The following is a 20,494-nucleotide window of genomic DNA, read 5'->3' on the forward strand; positions in this document are numbered from 1 at the left end:
TATTCTATAATGCAATTACATTCTATAAGATCTTTAATAGTGGTGGCGGTGTGGCACACTAAATGACACTTTGCTACAATGTAAAGTAGTGAGTGTACAGTTTGTGTAACATTGTAAATTTGCTGTCCCCTCAAAATAACAGCCATTAATGTCGACACCACTGGCAACAAAAGTGAGTACACCCCTAAGTGACAATGTCCATATTGGGCCTAAAGTGTCAATATTTTGTGTGCCCACCATTATTTTCCAGCACTGCCTTAACCCTCTTGGGCATGGAGTTCACCGGAGCTTTACAGGTTGCCACTGGAGTCCTTTTCCACTCCTCGATGACGACATCACGAAGCTGGTGGATGTTAGAGACCTTGCGCTCCTCCGCCTCCCATTTGAGGATGCCTCACAGATGCTCAATAGGGTTTAGGTCTGGAGAAATGCTTGGCCAGTCCATCACCTTTACCCTCAGCTTCTTTAGCAAGGCAGTGGTCATTTTAGAGGTGTGTTTGGGGTCGTTATCATGTTGGAATACTGCTCTGCGGCCCAGTCCCTGAAGGGAGGGGATCATGCTCTGCTTCAGTATGTCACAGTACATGTTGGCATTCATGGTTCCCTCAATGAACTGTAGCTCCCCAGTGCCGGCAGTCATGGTCTGGGGCTGCATGCCCAGAGTGTCATGGTCTGTGGCATGCAGCCCCAGACCATGACACTCCCACCACCATGCTTGACTGTGGGTAAGACCCACTTGTCTTTGTACTCCTCACCTGGTTGCCACCACACAAGCTTGACACCATCTGAACCAAATACATTTATTTTGGTCTCATTAGATCACAGGACATGTTTCCAGTAATCCATGTCTTTAGTCTGCTTGTCTTCAGAAAACTGTTTGCAGTCTTTCTTGTGCATCATCTTTAGAAGAGGCTTCCTTCTGGGATGACAACCATGCAGACCAATTTGATGCAGTGTGCGACGTATGGTCTGAGCACTGACAGGCTGACCCCCCACCCCTTCAACCTCTGCAGCAATGCTGGCAGCACTCATACATCTATTTCCCAAAGACAACCTCTGGATATGATGCTGAGCACGTGCACGCAACTTCTTGGGTCGACCATGGCGAGCCCTGTTCTGAGTGGAACCTGTCCTGTTAAACCGCTGTATGGTCTTGGACACCGCGCTGCAGCTCAGTTTCAGGGTCTTGGCAATCTTCTTATAGCCTAGGCCATCTTTATGTAGAGCAACAATTCTTTTTTTCAGATTCTCAGGGAGTTCTTTGCCACGAGGTGCCATGTTGAACTTCCAGTGACCAGTATGAGAGCGTGAGAGCGATAACACCAAATTTAACACACCTGCTCCCCATTCACACCTGAGACCTTGTAACAATAACGAGTCACATGAAATCGGGGAGGGAAAAGGGCTAATTGGGCCCAATTTTGACATTTTCACTTAGGGGTGTACTCACTTTTGTTGTCAGTGGTTTAGACATTATTGGCTGTGTGTTGAGTAATTTTGAGGGGACAGCAAATTGACACTGTTATACAAGCTGTACACTCACTACTTTACATTGTAGCAAAGTCTCATTTCTTCAGTGTTGTCACATGAAAAGATATAATATAATATTTACAAAAATCTAAGAGGTGTACTCACTTTTGTGTGATACTGTATCTATTTACTCGGCATAACATCATCTTCCACATTATACAAAAATAAATTAGGCTAATTTTACTATTTTGTTTTTTTTATAATTCATTCAAGTGTATTTTTTTCAAAAAAAAAAAAAAACTGCACTTAAAGGACCGCTGCACAAATACCGTGTGACATAAAATATTGCAACAACTGCCATTTTATTCTCTAGGGTCTCTGCAAAAAAAATTATGTATATAATGTTTGGGGGCTCTAAGTAATTTTCTAGTAATTTTCTAGTAAAAACAAGTTGATTTTTCGGACTGATGAGAGAGATCCTAGACACTGTGCACTATTGCCATCCCTCTTATGCTAGAGTCAGCGGGTTTAAAGGGGACATTGTGGCCTATGTCCTGAAGAGCTCAGTATATTTAATTCTTCGTAAAAACGGCTTTGCTTCAATGTCCAAAGAGGAAGATTAATCTCCTCAAGTAGCAACTACATAAGCTCAGTTCATCCTTCACTTGTAAAAGGATTTGGCTTATAGTTCTAAAGTTTAGTGTCCTCAAATTGTTACTATGGGTTACTGGGGCAGGGCTCGACAAACCCCGGGTGCCAGGTCGCATTTGCGACTAGAATTAGCGACCTGGCGCCTGGGGTGTCCTGTCCCTTTTGCGCCCCCACCTCCTCCCCGAGTGCACGGACTTCCGCGCCGTCCGAAAATTGAGGCCTCGGCTTTTCGGCCTTCTTCTGTGAGTGAGAGAGGCATCCAATGGGGAACTGGCGTCCTCTTGTGGTGGCCGGGAGTAATGACTTTCCACTGCCTGTTCTCAATGCATTCCCATCTCCTTCCCAAGAGGAGATGAGAGGGAAGTTTTTGCAGGCTTCATCTCCCTATCCAGTTACCTTTGCTTTAAGGTAAGTGGACAGGGAGTGTGGTTATTATTATTAATTTATTTTTTTAAATTTAAAAAAAAATAATAATAATAATTTTTTTCTTTTTTTTTTAATTATTAAAAAAAATAAAAAAACATTTTTTCTTTTTTTTTCAATTATTATTATTATTATTAAAAAAATTATATATATATATATATATATATATCATCTTTTTTTTTTTTTTTTTTTCCCTCATCGCCATGCCACAGCCGAAGGCCCCTTTCACTCGGGCTGTCTGATCAGGTCCGCCTGTCAGTTTTTCAGGCAGACCTGATCGGACCCTTCATTCTCCGCTATGGAGCAGTAATCTGCCGCCATCTGATCCTGTCCGCCAAAAATGGACGGATGGTTGTTCTATTTTCTATCCATCCCGACCGTGGATCGGATCAGATGGCAGCGGATGGAAAGAGACAGACAATCTGTTTCCATCCAATTGTGCTATAGAGGAGAGTGAGGTTCTAGTCTTATTTATGTGTAAATTTAGTGTCCGTTTTATTAACTAAAGCTTGGTTGTTGGTTTAAAAAAAAAAAAAAACTGGCTCCTAACTTTTTTAGCTGGCTCCTAGATTTCAGGCAAATTTGTCAAGCCCTGTACTGGGGTATCCCACCAATACCCACCACCCAAGTTCTCATTAAAGCATCAAAAAGCATACCCCTAGACTGGTTATTGAATCTGAAGAGTGATTGGAACTGTGTGCCTGGCTGCAAGGAAATTCCTGGCTAAGGGATTCTGACATCTATTAAGGGGCTTCTATGGTGGTAGCGCTACACAAGTAAACAGATTGTCATACTTACTTTCTGTTGTCTGGAGTCCTTGACTTGTATGTGGCAGGGTTGTGGACTCTGTAGTCCTAGAGATCTCGGTACTCCGGCTTTCAGTTGTTATATGGGAAGATCCAGAAATTAAAGCTGAAGATGATTTGGTATCCATTCTTGTAGTAGCCTTGGAGTTTTCAGTTATAGGATGGGTTGTCTTATTACTTATGGTGGGAGCAGACCTCTCTATAGTTGTGTGGATTGTATCCCCACTTATGGTAGGATTGGTAGGTGTGGATATCTCAGTTGTGGTGTGGAATGTACGCTCACTTATGGTAGGAGTAAATATCTCAGTTGAAATGTGAAATGTATGATCACTTTTGGTGAAAGTAGATCTTTCAGTTGTAGTGTGAAATGTATTCTCACTTATGGTAGGAGTAGATATCTCAGTTGCGGTGGGGAATGTATTCTCACTTATGGTAGGAGTAGATCTTTCAGTTGTACTGTGGAATGTATTCTCACTTATAGTAGGAGTAGATTTCTCAGTTGTAGTGTGGAATGTATTCTCACGTATGGTGGGAGCAGATCTTTCATTTGTGGTGTGAAATGTACGCTCACTTATGGTAGGAATAGATATCTCCGTTTTAGTGTGGAATGTATGCTCACTTTTGGTGGGAGTAGATCTCTCAGTTGCATGGTGGAATGTGTTCTCACTTACGGTAGCAGTAGATATCTTAGTTGTAGTGTGGAATGTATTCTCACTTATGGTGGGAGTAGATATCTCCGTTGTAGCATGGAATGTAGTTTCACTTATGGTGGGAATAGATTTTCCAGTTGTAGTGTGGAATGTATTCTCACTTATGGTGGGAGCAGATCTTTCAGTTGTGGCATTGAATGTACGCTCACTTATGGTAGGAGTAGATATCTCAGTTGTAGTGTGGAATGTATTCTTAGTTATGGTAGGAGTAGATATCTCAGTTGTAGTGTGGAATTTACCCTCACTTATGGTAGGAGTAGAGCTTTCAGTTGCAGTGTGGAATGTATTCTCACTTATGGTAGGAGTAGATATCTCAGTTGTAGAGTGGAATGTATTCTCACTTATTATAGGAGTAGATATCTCAGTTGTGCTGTGGAATGTATGCTCACCTATTGTAGCAGTGGAAATCCCAGTTGTAGTGTATAATGTATTCTCACTTATGGTAGGAGAAAATCTCTCAGTTGTAGTGTGGAATGTATGCTCACTTTTGGTCGGAGTAGATATCTGAGTTGTAGTGTGGAATGTATTCTCACTTATGATAGGAATAGAACTTTCAGTTGTAGTGTTTAATGTATTTTTAATTATGATAGGAGAAGATCTCTCAGTTGTAGTGTTGAATGTATTCTCACTTATGGTAGGAGTAGATATCTCAGTTGTAGTGTGGAATGTATTCTCACTTATTATAGGAGTAGATATTTTAATTGCGCTGTGGAATGTGATCTCACTTATGGTAGGAGTAGATCTCTCAGTTGTGCTGTGGAATGTATGCTCACCTATTGTAGCAGTAGAAATCCCAGTTGTAGGGTATAATGTATTCTCACTTATGGTAGGAGTGGATTTCTCAGTTGTACTGTGGAATGTATTCTCACTTATGGTAGGAGTAGATCTCTCACTTGTAGTGTGGAATGTTTTCTCACTTATGGTAGGAGTAGATCTCTCAGTTGTAGTGTGGAATGTATGCTCACTTATGGTAGGAGAAGATCTCTCAGTTGTAGTGTGGAATGTATGCTCACGTATGATAGGGGTAGAAATATTAGTTGCAGTGTGGAATGTATGCTCACTTTTGGTGGGAGTAGATCTCTCAATTGTACTGTGGAATGTATTCTCACTTAGGGTAGGAGTAGATATCTCAGTTGCAGTGCGGAATGTATTCTCACTTATGGTAGGAGTAAATCTCTCAGTTGTACTGTGGAATGTATTCTCACTTATGGTAGGAATAGAACTTTCAGTTGTACTGTTTAATGTATTTTTAATTATGGTAGGAGTAGATCTCTCACTTGTAGTGTTGAATGTATTCTCACTTACGGTAGGAGAAGACCTCTCAGTTGTAATGTTGAATGTATTCTCACTTATGGTAGGAGTAGATCTCTCAGTTGTAGTGTGGAATGTATTCTCACTTATGGTAGGAGTAGATCTCTCACTTGTAGTGTGGAATGTTTTCTCACTTATGGTAGGAGCAGATATCTCAGTTGTGGTGTGGAGAGTATTCTCACTTATGGTAGGAGTAGATCTCTCAGTTGTATTGAGGAATGTATTCTCACTGATGGTAGGAGTAGATCTCTCAGTTGTAGTGTGGAATGTATTCTCACTCTTGATAGGAGTAGATATCTCAGTTGCGGTGTGGAATTTATTCTCACTTATGGTAGGAGTAGATATCTCAGTTGTAGTAAGGAATGTATTCTCACTTAAGGTAGGAATAGAACTTTCAGTTGTACTGTTTAATGTATTTTTAATTATGGTGGGAGTAGATCTTTCAGTTGTAGTGTTGAATGTATTCTCACTTATGGTAGGAGTAGATCTCTCACTTGTAGTGTGGAATGTTTTCTCACTTATGGTAGGAGTAGATATCTCAGTTGTAGTGTGGAATGTATGCTCACTTTTGGTGGGAGTAGGCCTCTCAGTTACATTGTGAAATGTATTCTCACTTGTGGTAGGAGTAAATCTCTCAGTTGCAGTTCGGAATGTATTCTCACTTATGGTAGGAATAGAGCTTTCAGTTGTAGTGTTTAATGTATTTTTAATTATGGTAGGAGTAGATCTTTCAGTTGTAGTGTTGAATGTATTCTCACTTATGGCAGGAGTAGATATCTCACTTGTGGTGTGGAGTGTATTCTTACTGATGGTAGGAGTAGATATCTCAGTTGTGGTGCTGAATGTATGCTCACTTATGATAGGGGTAGAAATATTAGTTGCAGTGTGGAAAGTATGCTCACTTTTGGTGGGAGTAGATCTCTCAATTGTACTGTGGAATGTATTCTCACTTATGGTAGGAGTAGATCTCTCAGTTGTAGTGCTGAATGTATTCTCATTTATGCTAGGAGTGGATATCTTAGTTGTGGTGTTTGTATTCTCAATTATGGTAGGATTAGATATCTCAATTGTAGTTTGGAATGTATGCTCACTTTTGTTGGGAATAGGCCTCTCAGTTACATAGTGAAATGTATTCTCACTTGTGGTAGGAGTAGATCTCTCAGTTGCAGTGCGGAATGTATTCTCACTTATGGTAGGAGTAGATCTCTCAGTTGTACTGTGGAATGTATGCTCACTTTTGGTGGGAGTAGATCTCTCAGTTGCAGTGCTGAATGTATTTTCACTTATGGTAGGAGTAGATCTCTCAGTTGTACTGTGGAATGTATGCTCACTTTTGGTGGGAGTAGATCTCTCAGTTGCAGTGCTGAATGTATTTTCACTTATGGTAGGAGTAGATCTCTCAGTTGTAGTGTGGAATGTATTGTCACTTATGGTAGGAGCAGATATCCCAGTTTTAGTGTGGAATGTATTCTCACTTATGGTAGGAGTAGATCTCTCACTTGTAGTGTGGACTGTTTTCTCACTTATGGTAGGAGTAGATATCTCAGTTGCAGTGCGGAATGTATTCTTACTTATGGTAGGAGTAGATATCTCAGTTGTAGTGAGGAATGTATGCTCACTTTTGGTGGGAGTAGATCTCTCAATTGTACTGTGGAATGTATTCTCACTTATGGTAGGAGTAGCTATCTCAATTGTAGTGTGGAATGTATGTTCACTTTTGGTGGGAGTAGATCTCTCAGTTGCAGTGCGGAATGTATTTTCACTTATGGTAGGAGTAGATCTCTCAGTTGTACTGTGAAATGTATTCTCACTTATGGTAGGAGCAGATATCCCAGTTTTAGTGTGGAATGAATGCTCACTTATGGTAGGAGTAGATCTCTCAGTCGCAGTGTGGAATGTATTCTCACTTATGGTAGGAGTAGATCTCTCACTTGTAGTGTGGACTGTTTTCTCTCTTATGGTAGGAGTAGATATCTCAGTTGCAGTGCGGAATGTATTCTTACTTATGGTAGGAGTAGATATCTCAGTTGTAGTGAGGAATGTATGCTCACTTTTGGTGGGAGTAGATCTCTCAATTGTACTGTGGAATGTATTCTCACTTATGGTAGGAGTAGCTATCTCAATTGTAGTGTGGAATGTATGTTCACTTTTGGTGGGAGTAGATCTCTCAGTTGCAGTGCGGAATGTATTTTCACTTATGGTAGGAGTAGATCTCTCAGTTGTACTGTGAAATGTATTCTCACTTATGGTAGGAGCAGATATCCCAGTTTTAGTGTGGAATGAATGCTCACTTATGGTGGGAGTAGATCTCTCAGTCGCAGTGTGGAGTGTATTCTCACTTATGGTAGGAGAAGATCTCTCAGTTGTAGTGTGGAATGTATGCTCACTTATGATAGGGGTAGAAATATTAGTTGCAGTGTGGAATGTATGCTCACTTTTGGTGGGAGTAGATCTCTCAATTGTACTGTGGAATGTATTCTCACTTATGGTAGGAATAGAACTTTCAGTTGTAGTGTTTAATGTATTTTTAATTATGGTAGGAGTAGATCTCTCAGTTGTAGTGTTGAATGTATTCTCATTTATGTTAGGAGTAGATATCTCAGTTGTAGTGTTTGTATTCTCAATTATAGTAGGAGTAGATATCTCAATTGTAGTGTGGAATGTATTCTCACTTGTGGAAGGAGCAGATATATCAATTGTATTGTGGAATGTATGTTCACTTTTGGTGGGAGTAGATCTCTCAGTTGCAGTGCGGAATGTATTTTCACTTATGGTGGGAGTAGATCTCTCAGTTGTAGTGTGGAATGTATTCTCACTTATGTTAGAAGCAGATATCCCAGTTTTAGTGTGGAATGAATGCTCACTTATGGTGGGAGTAGATCTCTCAGTCGCAGTGTGGAATGTATTCTCACTTATGGTAGGAGTAAGCCTTTCAGTTGTACTGGGGAATGTATTCTCACTCATGGTAGGATTAGATTTTTCAGCTGAAGTGTGGAATGTATTCTCACTTATGGTAGGAGTAGATATCTCAGTTGTGGTGTGGAATTTATTCTCACTTGTAGTAGGAGTAGATTTTTCAGTTGCGGTGTTGAATGTATTCTCAGTTATGGTAAGAGGAGTAGATCTCCCAACTGTAGTGTGGAATGAAGGCTCACTCATGGTAGGAGTAGAGCTTTCAGTTGTGGAGTGGAATGTATGCTCACTAATGGTAGAAGTAGATCTCTCAGTTGCGGAGTGGATCGTATTCTCACTTATGGTAGGAGTAGATATCTCAGTTCTAGTGTGGAATGTATGCTCACTTATGGTAGGTGTTGGTATCTGAGTAGTAGGGTGGAATGTATTCTTGCTTATGGTAGGAGTAGATCTCTCAGTTTTAGCGTGGAATGTATGCTCACTTATGGTAGGAGTAGGTGTCCCAGTTGCAGCATGGAATGTATGTTCACTTATGGTAGGAGTAGATCTCTCAGTTGCAGTGTGGAATGTTTGCTCGCTTATGGTAGGAGTAGATATCTCAGTTGTAGTGCGGAATGTACTCTCACTTATGGTAGGAGTAGATCTCTCAGTTGTAGTGCGGAATGTATTCTCACCTTTGGTAGGAGTAGGCCTCTCATTTGTAGTGTGGAAGGTATTCTCACTCATGGTAGAATTAGATACCCCAGTTGTAGTGTTGAATTTATTCTCACTTATAGTAGGAGTAGATTTCTCAGTTGTGGTGTGAAATGTATTCTCACTTATTGTAGGAGTGGATATCTCTGTTGTGGTGTGGAATGTAGGCTCACTCATGGTAGGAGTAGAGCTTTCAGCTGTGGAGTGGAATGTATGCTCACTAATGGTAGAAGTAGATCTCTCAGTTGAGGTGTGGAATGTATGCTCACTTATGGTAGGTGTAGATATCTGAGTTGTAGAGTGGAATGTATTCTCGCTTATGGTAGGAGCATATAGCTCAGTTGTAGTGTGGAATATATTCTCACTTATTGTAGGTGTAGATCTCTGAGTAGTAAAGTGGAATGTATTCACACTTATGATAGGAGTAGATCTCTCAGTGGTGGTGTGAAATGTATTCTCACTTATGGCAGGAGTAGATATCTCAGTTGTGGTGTAGAATATAGGCTCACTTATGGTAGGAGTAGATATTTCAGCTGTAGTGTGGATTATATTCTCACTTATTGTAGGTGTAGATCTCTGAGTAGTAGAGTGGAATGTACTTTTACTTCTGGTAGGAGTAGATCTCTCAGTTGCAGTGCGAAATGTATTCTTACTTATGGTGGGAATGGATATCTCAGTTGTGGTGTGGAATGTATTCTCACTTATGGTAGGAGTATATCTCTCATTTGCAGTGGGTAACATTTTGTTGCTTATTGTAGGAATATAACTTGCAGTTGTGGAGTGTAATGTATTCTCACCTATGGTAGGAGAAGATCTCTCAGTCATAGAGTGGGGTGTAGTCTCACTTGTAGCAGAAGGAGATCTCTCTGTTGCAGTAATAATTGTATGTTCATTTATGATAGATGTAGATCTCTCTGTTGCACTATGGAATGTATTCCCACTTGTAGTACCAGTAGATATCTCAGTTGCGGTGTGGAATGTATGCTCACTTATGGTAGCAGAAGATCTCTCTGTGGTGGTGTGAATTTTATTCTCACTTTTGGTAGTAATGGATCTCTCGGTTTGGGTTTGGAATGAATTCTCACTTATGGTAGGAGTAGATCTTTCATTTGTAGTGTGGAATGTATTCTCACTTATGGTAGGAGTAGATCTTTCATTTGTAGTGTGGAATGTATTCTCATTTATGGTAGGAGTAGATCTTTCAGTTTTAGTGTGGAATGTATTCTCCCTTAAGGTAGGAGTAGTTCCCCCAGTTTTGGTGCTGTGCATGTTTTCAGAAACAGTTGGAAAGGTTCCCCCATTTTCTGTTTGGTGTGTATTCTTCAGTACAGTTGGAGTAGACCTATCAGTTTCATTGTTGTGTGTATTCTCAGATATAGTTAGAGTAGATCCCACAGTTTCACTGCTTAGCATATTCCCAGGTAGAGTTGAGAAAGGCCCCTCAGATTCAGAGTGATATGTATTCTCTAAAACAGTTGGTGTAGTTCCACCAGTTTCAGTATGGTGTGTTTTTTCAGGTATGGTTGTAGTAGATCTCTCAGATTCAGTGTGGTCTGTATTCTCAAGTACAGTTGGAGTAGGTCCCCGTGATTCGGTGTGCTGTGTATTCTCAATCTCAAGTACAGTTGGAGTAGGTCCCCGTGATTCAGCATGGTGTGTATTCTCTGATACACTTGCAGTAGTTTTACCAATTTCAGTGTGGTGTGTATTCTCAGGTACAGTTGTAGTAGGTCCCCCAGTTTCAACATGGTGTGTATTCTCATATACAGTTGAAGTAGGCTCTTCGGACTCAGAATGGTGTGTATTCCCCGGTACATGTGTAGTAGGTTCCTCAGATTCAGAATCGTGTGTATATTCTGATACAGTTAGAGTGGCTTCCCCAATTTCAGAGTGGTGTGTATTCTCAAATGAGGTTGTAGCAGTTCCCTCAGTTTCAGTGTGGTGTGTATTGTCAGGTACAGTTAAAGTAGATCCCCCAATTTCAGTGTGATATGAATTTTCAGGTACAGTTAGAGTAAGTCCATCTGATTCAGAGTGGTGTAAATTCTCTGATTCAGTTGGAGTAGTTCCACCAGTTTCAGTCTGGTGCATATCATCAGGTAAATTTGAAGTAGGCCCCTCAGATTCAGAGTGGTGTGTATTGTCAGATACAGTTGGAGCAGGTCTCTCAGTTTGAGAGTGGCGTGTATTCTGAGATAAAGTTAGAGTAGTTCCCCCAGTTGCAGTGTGGTGTGTGTTCCCAAATACAGTTGGAGTAGGTCCCTCAGATTCAGCGTGGTGTGTATTCCTGGGTACATTTGGAGTAGATCTCTCAGTTTCATTGTGGTAAGTAATCTCAGGTACAGTTGGAGCAGGTCTCTCAGTTTTAAAGTGGCGTGTATTCTGAGATACAGTTAGAGTAGTTCCCCCAGTTGCAGTGTGGTGTGTATTCTCAAATACAGTTGGAGTAGGTCCCTCAGATTCAGCGTGGTGTGTATTCCTGGGTACATTTGGAGTAGATGTCTCAGTTTCATTGTGGTAAGTAATCTCATGTACAGTTGGAGCAGGTCTCTCAGTTTGAGAGCGGCGTGTATTCTGAGATACAGTTAAAGTAGTTCCCCCAGTTGCAGTGTGGTGTGTATTCTCAAATACAGTTGGAGTAGGTCCCTCAGATTCAGCGTGGTGTGTATTCCTGGGTATATTCAGAGTAGATCTCTCAGTTTCATTGTGGTAAGTAATCTCAGATACAGTTGGAGTAGTTTCCCCAACTTCAGTGCTGTGTGTATTCTCTGGCACAGTTGGAGTAGGTCCCTCAGATTCAGAGAGATATGTATTCTCAGATACAGTTGGAGTAGACCACTCAGCTTCAGTGTGGGGTGTATTCTCAGGAACAGTTGTAGTAGGTTCCTCAGATTTAGAATGGTGTGTATTCTCTGATGCGGTTAGGGAAGATTCCCCAACTTCGGTGTGTTGTGTAGTCTCAGGTACAGTTGTAGTAGGTCCCTCAGTTTCAGGGTGGTGTGTGTTTTCTGATTTAGTTAGAGAAGTGCCACCAGTTTCAGTGTAGTGTATATTTTTAGATACAGTTTCAGTAGTTTCACCAGTTTCGGTGTGGTGTGTAGTCTCCAGTACAGTTGGAGTAGACCTCTCAGTTTGAGTATTGAGAGTATCCCCAGAAACAGTTGGAGTAGTTCCCCCAAAATCTGTGTTGTGTGTAATTCCAAGTACAGTTGGAGAAAGTTTCTCAGATTCAGAGTGGTGTGTACTCTCAGGTACAGCTGGAGTAGACCTCTCAGTTTCATTGTGGTAAGTATCCTTAGGTACAGTTGGAGTAGTTCCCCCAACTTCAGTGTTGTGTGTATTCTCTGGCACAGTTGGAGTAGGTCCCTCAGATTCAGAATAAGATGTATTCTCAGATACAGTTGGAGCAGACCACTCAGTTTCAGTGTGTTGTGTATTCTCAGGTACAGTCGTAGTAGGTCCCTCAGACTCAAAGTGGTGTGAAATTTCTTCTGATTCAGTTAGAGTAGTTCCGCTAGTTTCAGTGTGGTGTATATCATCAGCTAGAGTTGCGGTAGGTCCCTCAAATTCAGAGTGGTATGTATTTTGAGATACAGTTGGAGTAGTTCTCCCACTTTCACTGTGGTGTGTACTCTCAGGGACAGTTGGAGTAGGTCCCTCAGATTCAGTGTGGTGTTTATTCCCAGGTCCAGTGGTAGTAGGTCCCTCAGTTTCAGAGTGGTGTGTATTCTTTGATTCAGTTAGAGTAGTTCTGCCAGTTTCAGAGTGGTGTTTATTCTGAGATACAGTTGGAGTAGACCCCCCAGTCTCCGTGGAGTGTTTATTATCAGATACAGTTGGAGTAGGTCCCTCAGATTCAGTGTGGTGTGTATTATCAGATACAGTGGGAGTAGGTCCCTCAGATTCAGTGTGGTGTGAATTATCAGATACAGTTGGAGTAGGTCCCTCAGATTCAGTGTGGTGTGAATTATCAGACACAGTTGGAGTAGTTTCCTCAGATTCACTGAAGTGTGTATTATCAGATACAGTTGGAGTAGGTTCCTCAGATTCAGTGGTGTAGTGTGAATTATCAGATACAGTTGGAGTAGGTCCCTCAGATTCAGAGTAAGATGTATTCTCAGATACAGTTGGAGGAGACCACTCAGTTTCAGTGTGTTGCATATTCTCAGGTACAGTCGTAGTAGGTCCCTCAGACTCAAAGTGGTGTGAAATTTCTTCTGATTCAGTTAGAGTAGTTCCGCTAGTTTCAGTGTGGTGTATATCATCAGCTAGAGTTGCGGTAGGTCCCTTAAATTCAGAGTGGTATGTATTCTCAGATACAGTTGGAGTGGTTCTCCCACTTTCAGTGTGGTGTGTACTCTCAGGAACAGTTGGAGTAGGTCCCTCAGATTCAGTGTGGTGTGTATTCCCAGGTCCAGTGGTAGTAAGTCCCTGAGTTTCAGAGTGGTGTGTATTCTTTGATTTAGTTAGAGTAGTTCTGCCAGTTTCAGAGTGGTGTTTATTCTGAGATACAGTTGGAGTAGACCCCCCAGTCTCCGTGGAGTGTTTATTTTTAGATACAGTTGGAGTAGGTCCCTCAGACTCAGTGTAGTGTGTATTATCAGATACAGTTGGAGTAGACCCCTTAGTCTCCGTGTAGTGTTTATTATCAGATACAGTTGGAGTAGACCCCTTAGTCTCTGTGTAGTGTTTATTATCAGATACAGTTGGAGTAGACCCCTTAGTCTCCGTGTAGTGTTTATTATCAGATAAAGTTGGAGTAGACCCCTTAGTCTCCGTGTAGTGTTTATTATCAGATACAGTTGGAGTAGACCCCTTAGTCTCCGTGTAGTGTTTATTATCAGATACAGTTGGAGTAGACCCCTTAGTCTCCGTGTAGTGTTTATTATCAGATAAAGTTGGAGTAGACCCCTTAGTCTCCGTGTAGTGTTTATTATCAGATAAAGTTGGAGTAGACCCCTTAGTCTCCGTGTAGTGTTTATTATCAGATACAGTTGGAGTAGACCCCTTAGTCTCCGTGTAGTGTTTATTATCAGATACAGTTGGAGTAGACCCCTTAGTCTCCGTGTAGTGTTTATTATCAGATAAAGTTGGAGTAGACCCCTTGGTCTCCGTGTAGTGTTTATTATCAGATACAGTTGGAGTAGACCCCTTAGTCTCCGTGTAGTGTTTATTATCAGATACAGTTGGAGTAGACCCCCCAGTCTCCGTGGAGTGTTTATTATCAGATACAGTTGGAGTAGACCCCTTAGTCTCCGTGTAGTGTTTATTATCAGATACAGTTGGAGTAGGTCCCTCAGTCTCCGTGTAGTGTTTATTATCAGATACAGTTGGAGTAGGTCCCTCAGTCTCCGTGGAGTGTTTATTATCAGATACAGTTGGAGTAGGTCCCTCAGTCTCCGTGGAGTGTTTATTATCAGATACAGTTGGAGTAGGTCCCTCAGACTCAGTAGAGTGTGTATTATCATATACAGTTGGAGTAGGTCCCTCAGACTCAGTGTAGTGTGAATTATCAGATACAATTGGAGTAGGTCCTTCAGATACAGTGTAGTGTGTATTATCAGATACAGTTGGAGTAGGTTCCTCAGATTCAGTGTAGTGTGTATCAATAGATACAGTTGGAGCAATTCCATCAGATTCAGTGTAGTGTGTATCAATAGATACAGTTGGAATAGGTCCCTCAGATTCACTGAAGTGTGTATTATCAGATACAGTTGGAGCAGGTCCCTCAGATTCACTGAAGTGTGTATTATCAGATACAGTTGGAGTAGGTCCCTCAGATTCACTGAAGTGTTTATTATCAGATACAGTTGAAGCAGGTCCCTCAGATTCAGTGAAGTGTTTATTATCAGATACAGTCTCTGTTCCAGTGTGATCTGTATTGTCACTTGGAGCATTTCTCACTCGTCTTTGGTGAGACATATTGCTGCCATTTATACTTCTTTTCTGGTGTCTCGCTTTGTGTTCATGTCCTCTCGAAACAACTTGATCTGATATCCATATCCCTTTCTGTCCATCATTTCTGTTGGCTGGAAAAGAACATATATTTGTAATTTTTGATTATTTAGGGTTGATAGAACGAAATAGTCATTAGTGACATAGAGTGAAATAATCGCTTTGTATTGGGTGCTCAAACCCCCAAGCCATCCCAATTTTAATGAGCCTAACCCAGACTTGAAACTTTATCCCATCATATCACGTATACAGGCGGGTTTCCCGGCCAATCAAGCACAGTGATATCATGATCATTAAACCAGGTATTGGTACTTTTGGCAGTGTGGGTAGGTGCCAAGCAGTGGCGTACCTAGAGCATTTGGCACCCGGGGAGCATTTGGCACCCCCCCCTCACACTTTAAAGACATGATACAGGAGTACAGGAGATGGTCAGAGACAGAAGACATGATACAGGAGATGGTCAGAGACTGAGGACATGATACAAGAGATGGTCAGAGACTGCAGACATGATAGAAGAGATGGTCAGAGACTACAGACATGATACAGGAGATGGTCAGAGACTGCAGACATAGTTACATAGTTACATAGTAGGTGAGGTTGAATAAAGACAATAGTCCATCCAGTTCAACCTGTGTAGGTGTGTGTGGCCGTAATCATCTCGCATACCCCTGAATGTTCTGATTCTTGAGATGTACGTCTAAGAGTCTTTTGAAAGCCACCATACTTCCCGCAGAAACCACCTCTTGTGGTAGAGAATTCCACAATCTTGTAGCCCTAACAGTAAAGAACCCCCCTTGTTGCCTGAGGTTAAAACGCTTCTCCTCCAGACGCATTGTATGCCCTCTAGTCGTCATGCAATCCTTCCGACTGAATAGCTTTTTTTCTATGCTGAGATCACCATTGAGATATTTATAAATTGCTATCATGTTCCCTCTCAGGCGTCTCTTCTCCAGGGAGAATAAATCAAGCGATTGCAGACGCTCTTCATAATTAAGGTCCTCCAATCCCCTAATTCGTTTAGTTGCCCTTCTCTGGACCTTCTCCAGCTCCAACACATCCCTCCTGAGGACCGGCGACCAGAACTGGACAGAATACTCCAGATGTGGTCGGACCAGAGTTTTATAAAGTGGTAGGATTATAGTTTTATCTCTGGAATACATCCCTTTCTTTATGCATGCTAATATTCTGCCTGCTTTGGCAGCTGCCGCTTGACATTGCACGCTATTGCTTAGTCTATCCTCTACCAGGACTCCCAGATCTTTCTCCATTTTTGATTCCCCCAAAGGTTCCCCCCTCCCCCTAAAGTGTATTGTGCTTTTATGCTTTTAGTCCCCAAGTGCAAAACCTTACACTTCTCCACATTAAACCTCATTTGCCATGTCGTTGCCCACTCCGTTATTTTGTCCAGGTCATTCTGTGGGATATCTGCTTCATGCTGTGCAGTTATTGCCCTGCCCAATTTTGTGTCGTCTGCAAAAACTGATATAGAGCTACTTATCCCGTCTTCATTGCTATTTATGAATAAATTGAACAGGGTTGGTCCCAGGACTGAGCCTTGGGGGACCCCACTTACCACCTCAGACCAGTCTGATTATGCGCTATTTATTACCACCCTTTGGACACGCCCTTTTAGTCAGTTCCGTATCCAAGAGCAGACCTTGCGGTCGATGCCTGCAGACCTTATTTTATAAATTAAGCGCTTGTGGGGAACTGTATCAAATGCCTTAGCGAAATCCAGGTACACCACATCCATTGGTCTCCCCCTATCTATCTCACAGCTCACCTCCTCGTAGAATGTTAAGAGATTGGTTTGACAAGAACGCCCATTTGTACCCCTGTGCTGGTTACTGCTGATGATGTTGTTGTCTTTAGCAAACTCTACGATATAGTCCCTTATCATCCCCTCCAGAAGTTTACATACTATCGATGTCAGACTGACAGGCCTATAATTTCCCGGGACATGCCTCTGCCCTTTTTTGAATATCGGAATCACGTTAGCTTTCCTCCAATCCCCTGGTACATTTCCTGTCATAATACTGTCAGCAAAGATCAGGAACAGTGGTCTAGATATAGTCTTACTAAGTTCTTTCAGTACTCTCGGATGTACGCCATCCGGGCCTGGTGATTTATTTGTGTTCATTTTATCCAGCCCTTTTCCCTAATTTCACCCTCTGTTAGCCATAGCGGCATGTCCTGTGTATTACTACTAACCATACAATCATGGTCAGTGTACCCCTCCTTTTCCTGAGTAAAAACTGACGAGAAAAAGGCGTTCAGCACGGTTGCCTTTTCAGTGTCCTCTGTAACCATCCTCCCATCATCGTTAATTATGTGTGCAATATGCTCTGCCCTCGTTTTTTTGCTGTTGATATATTTAAAGAATTTCTTTGGGTTCTTTTTACTATCCTCCGCTATTTGTCTCTCAAAGCTGATTTTAGCAATTTTGATTTCGTATTTACATTTCTTATTTGCCTCCTTGTATTGCTTGAAAGCCGATACTGTGCGCTTTGATTTATAATTCTTGAAGGCCAATTTTTTTCCCTTAATAAGTTTTTTAACATTACGGTTTAGCCAGCCAGGTTTTGCTTTGTCTCTTCTAAATTTATTTCCCATAGGAATGCACTGTGAGATGCATTTGTTTAATATGTTCCTAAAGCAATCCCATTTTCCCTCGTGGTCAGTGTTCCTAGGGTTTGGTCCCAGTTTACCCTTTCCATCATGGAGCACAATTTGGGAAAGTTTGCCCTTCTGAAGTTTAGGGTTCTTAAGTTCCCCACTTGCCTTGTTATATTGTTATTTACGCTAAATGTGATCATCCTGTGATCGCTAGAGCCCAGGTTATCCTGGACTCCTACCTCCGAGATTAGGTCTGGGTCATTAGTGATCAATAGATCATAGACATGATACAGGAGATGGTCAGAGACTACAGTCATGATACAGGAGATGGTCAGAGACTACAGACATGATACAAGAGATGGTCAGAGACTACAGACATGATACAGGAGATGATCAGAGACTGCAGGCACGATACAGGAGATGGTCAGAGACTGAGGACATGATGCAAGAGATGGTCAGAGACTGCAGACATGATACAAGAGATGGTCAGAGACTGCAGACATGATACAAGAGATGGTCAGAGACTACAGACATGATACAGGAGATGGTCAGAGACTACAGACATGATACAGGAGATGGTCAGAGACTACAGACATGATACAGGATATAGTCAGAGACTACAGACATGATACAGGAGATGGTCAGAGACTGCAGATATGATACAAGAGATGGTTAGAGACTGTGGACGTGATACAAGAGATGGTAAGACACTGAGGACATGATACAGGAGATGGTCAGAGACTGCGGACATGATACAAGAGATGGTCAGAGACTGCAGACTACAGACACGATAGAAGAGCCAGTGAGCACAGGGAAGCAGAGAGCACTGGAGGAGCTAAAGGGGGGTGGGACTAGAGAGCATTAGGGGGGGACTGAAGAGAATTAAGGGGGGGGTTTGGACAGCATTGCAGGGGGTTTTGAGGGTGTGGGGGGCGGAGAGCACTGGGGGGGGGGGGGAGGGAGCACTGGGGGGGCAAGGAAAACCAGGGGGATGGAGAGCACGGGGGGGGACTGGAGAGCACTGGGGGGAACTGGAAATCACTGAGGGAGGAGCCAGGGAGCACAGGGGGGTGGAGAGCACTGGGGGAGCCAGAGAGCATGGGGGAGCTGAAAAGCACTGGGGGGGGCTAAAGAGCACTGGGGGGGGCTAAAGAGCGAGGGGGGCTAAAGAGCACGGGGGGGGGGCTGGACAGCACTGGGGGGCCAGCAAAAGAAGTTGGATAGGAGGAGCGGCGGGGCAGCTGCATATGTAGGAGTCGATCTTTCCATATTCCTCCTGCAGCAGCTAAATGCCTGAAGAAGGAAGAGGAGGAGAATCAGGCATTCAGTGGCCCACCGCTCCTCCTATCCAGTCACCCACACGAGGCTGCTCGGCACCGGCACTCACCTTCCTCTCATCTCCCCTGCGAGCAGCACGGACTGAAAGATCTGCCTTCACACAGAGAAGCAGGCCAGCCCGGCGGTGCTGGCAGCCTGACACTTCCCCAGTACGTGGCACCCGGGGTGGCCCTCTCCCCCGCACCCCCGTTGGTACGCCACTGGTGCCAAGTCCTGCTGGAAATTGAAATCAGCATCTCCATAAAGCTAGTCATTAGAGGGAAGCATAAAGTGCTCTAGAATTTCCTGGTAGAGGGCTGAGCTGACTTTGGACTTGATAAAACACAGTAGACAAACACCAGCAGATAACATGGCTCCCTAAATAATCACTGACTGTCTAAACCAGGGGTCTTCAAACTATGGCCCTCAAGTTGTTCAGGAACTACAATTCCCATCATGCCTAGTCATCTCTGTGAATGTCAGAGTTTTACAATGCCTCATGGGGTGTGTAGTTCCACAACAGCTGGAGGGCCGTAGTTTGAGGATCCCTGGTCTAAGCACTAACGAGTCACGTGTAACCGGGGAGGGAAAATGGCTAATTGGACCCAATTTGGACATTTTAACTTAGGGGTGTACTCACTTTTGTTGCCAGCGGTTTAGACGTTAATGGCTGTGTGTTGAGTTATTTTGAGGGGACAGCAAATTTACACTGTTATACAATCTGTACACTCACTATTTTACATAGTATGGATATAGATAGAAGGGGTTGTTTATGAGGGGGGCATGTATATACTGGATAATACATACAAAGGGAACTATCTATTGCAGTCTTTATCAACCTTTTTAATATGGAGGAGCCTGCTAATAATTACTATATCTACAACTCACAGTAGATTAGTATGATGGTGACTGGGAAGAATGCTCCTTACATATGTGGTCATTTGGAAGGGTTATGCAGGTACTCGCCTGAAGTTGTTTATCACTCAAAGAACCCCTGACAATCTCTTTTGGAACCAAAGGGTTTCTCAGAACCCTGGTTGAAAAACACTGGTCTATAGTAAGACATGTAAAAAAAACCTTTTATTGTTATAGGTAATTATAGCCTTTAATGGAAACAAAGTATATCTGTACTGCCAAATATAACAGTATATATACTATATACTGTGTATATATACTATTTTGACCTAGCCATACTTCTTTGAACCTTGGTTTTGTATTTAGAAGCAAGACAGACTTGTAACTAATATTTTCAGGAGGAATAACCAAGTTACTGAAAAAGAACTAATTCACAGATTAAAGCCCCATTCACACTAGGCATAGCGGAAACATGCATTCCTCTTTCTGTAAGGACCCCCCAAGGTTTTGTTCTTGGACCCCTTCTCTTCTCTATCTACAGCTCCTCTCTTGGTCACTTAATAACCTCCAATGGTTTCCAATACCTTCTCTACACCAATCACACCCAAATCTATCAGCTCCTCACCTCACTCCCTTAGTCTCCTCTCACATTACTAACTTGCTAACTGACAAATCAACATGGATGTCCACCACTTACTCAAACTCAATCTCTCGAAAACTGAGCCTATAATACTCCCCGCTGCTTGTGCCCTCCTCCCTGACTTTTCCATCAAG

The 20,494-nt window shown here is 42.4% G+C and overlaps 1 protein-coding gene across 1 annotated transcript in view; it reads right to left on the reverse strand.

Moving 5' to 3' along the window:
* The window catches only part of LOC309560408 (uncharacterized protein), a gene marked incomplete at both ends in the record, with an annotated part of 47,044 nt that extends 32,145 nt beyond the window's left edge, over positions 1–14,899 (reverse strand). Inside the window, 2 exons of the mRNA XM_082264045.1 lie at positions 3,343–7,825; positions 8,642–14,899. Coding sequence (XP_082120171.1) covers positions 3,343–7,825; positions 8,642–14,899 — 10,741 coding nt within the window. The remainder of the gene's footprint in view (positions 1–3,342; positions 7,826–8,641) is intronic.
* Positions 14,900–20,494: the final 5,595 nt, after the last annotated feature.

This window comes from Pelophylax lessonae (assembly GCF_965119305.1).
Source record: "Pelophylax lessonae genome assembly, chromosome: 7".
NCBI classification, from domain to species: domain Eukaryota; kingdom Metazoa; phylum Chordata; class Amphibia; order Anura; family Ranidae; genus Pelophylax; species Pelophylax lessonae.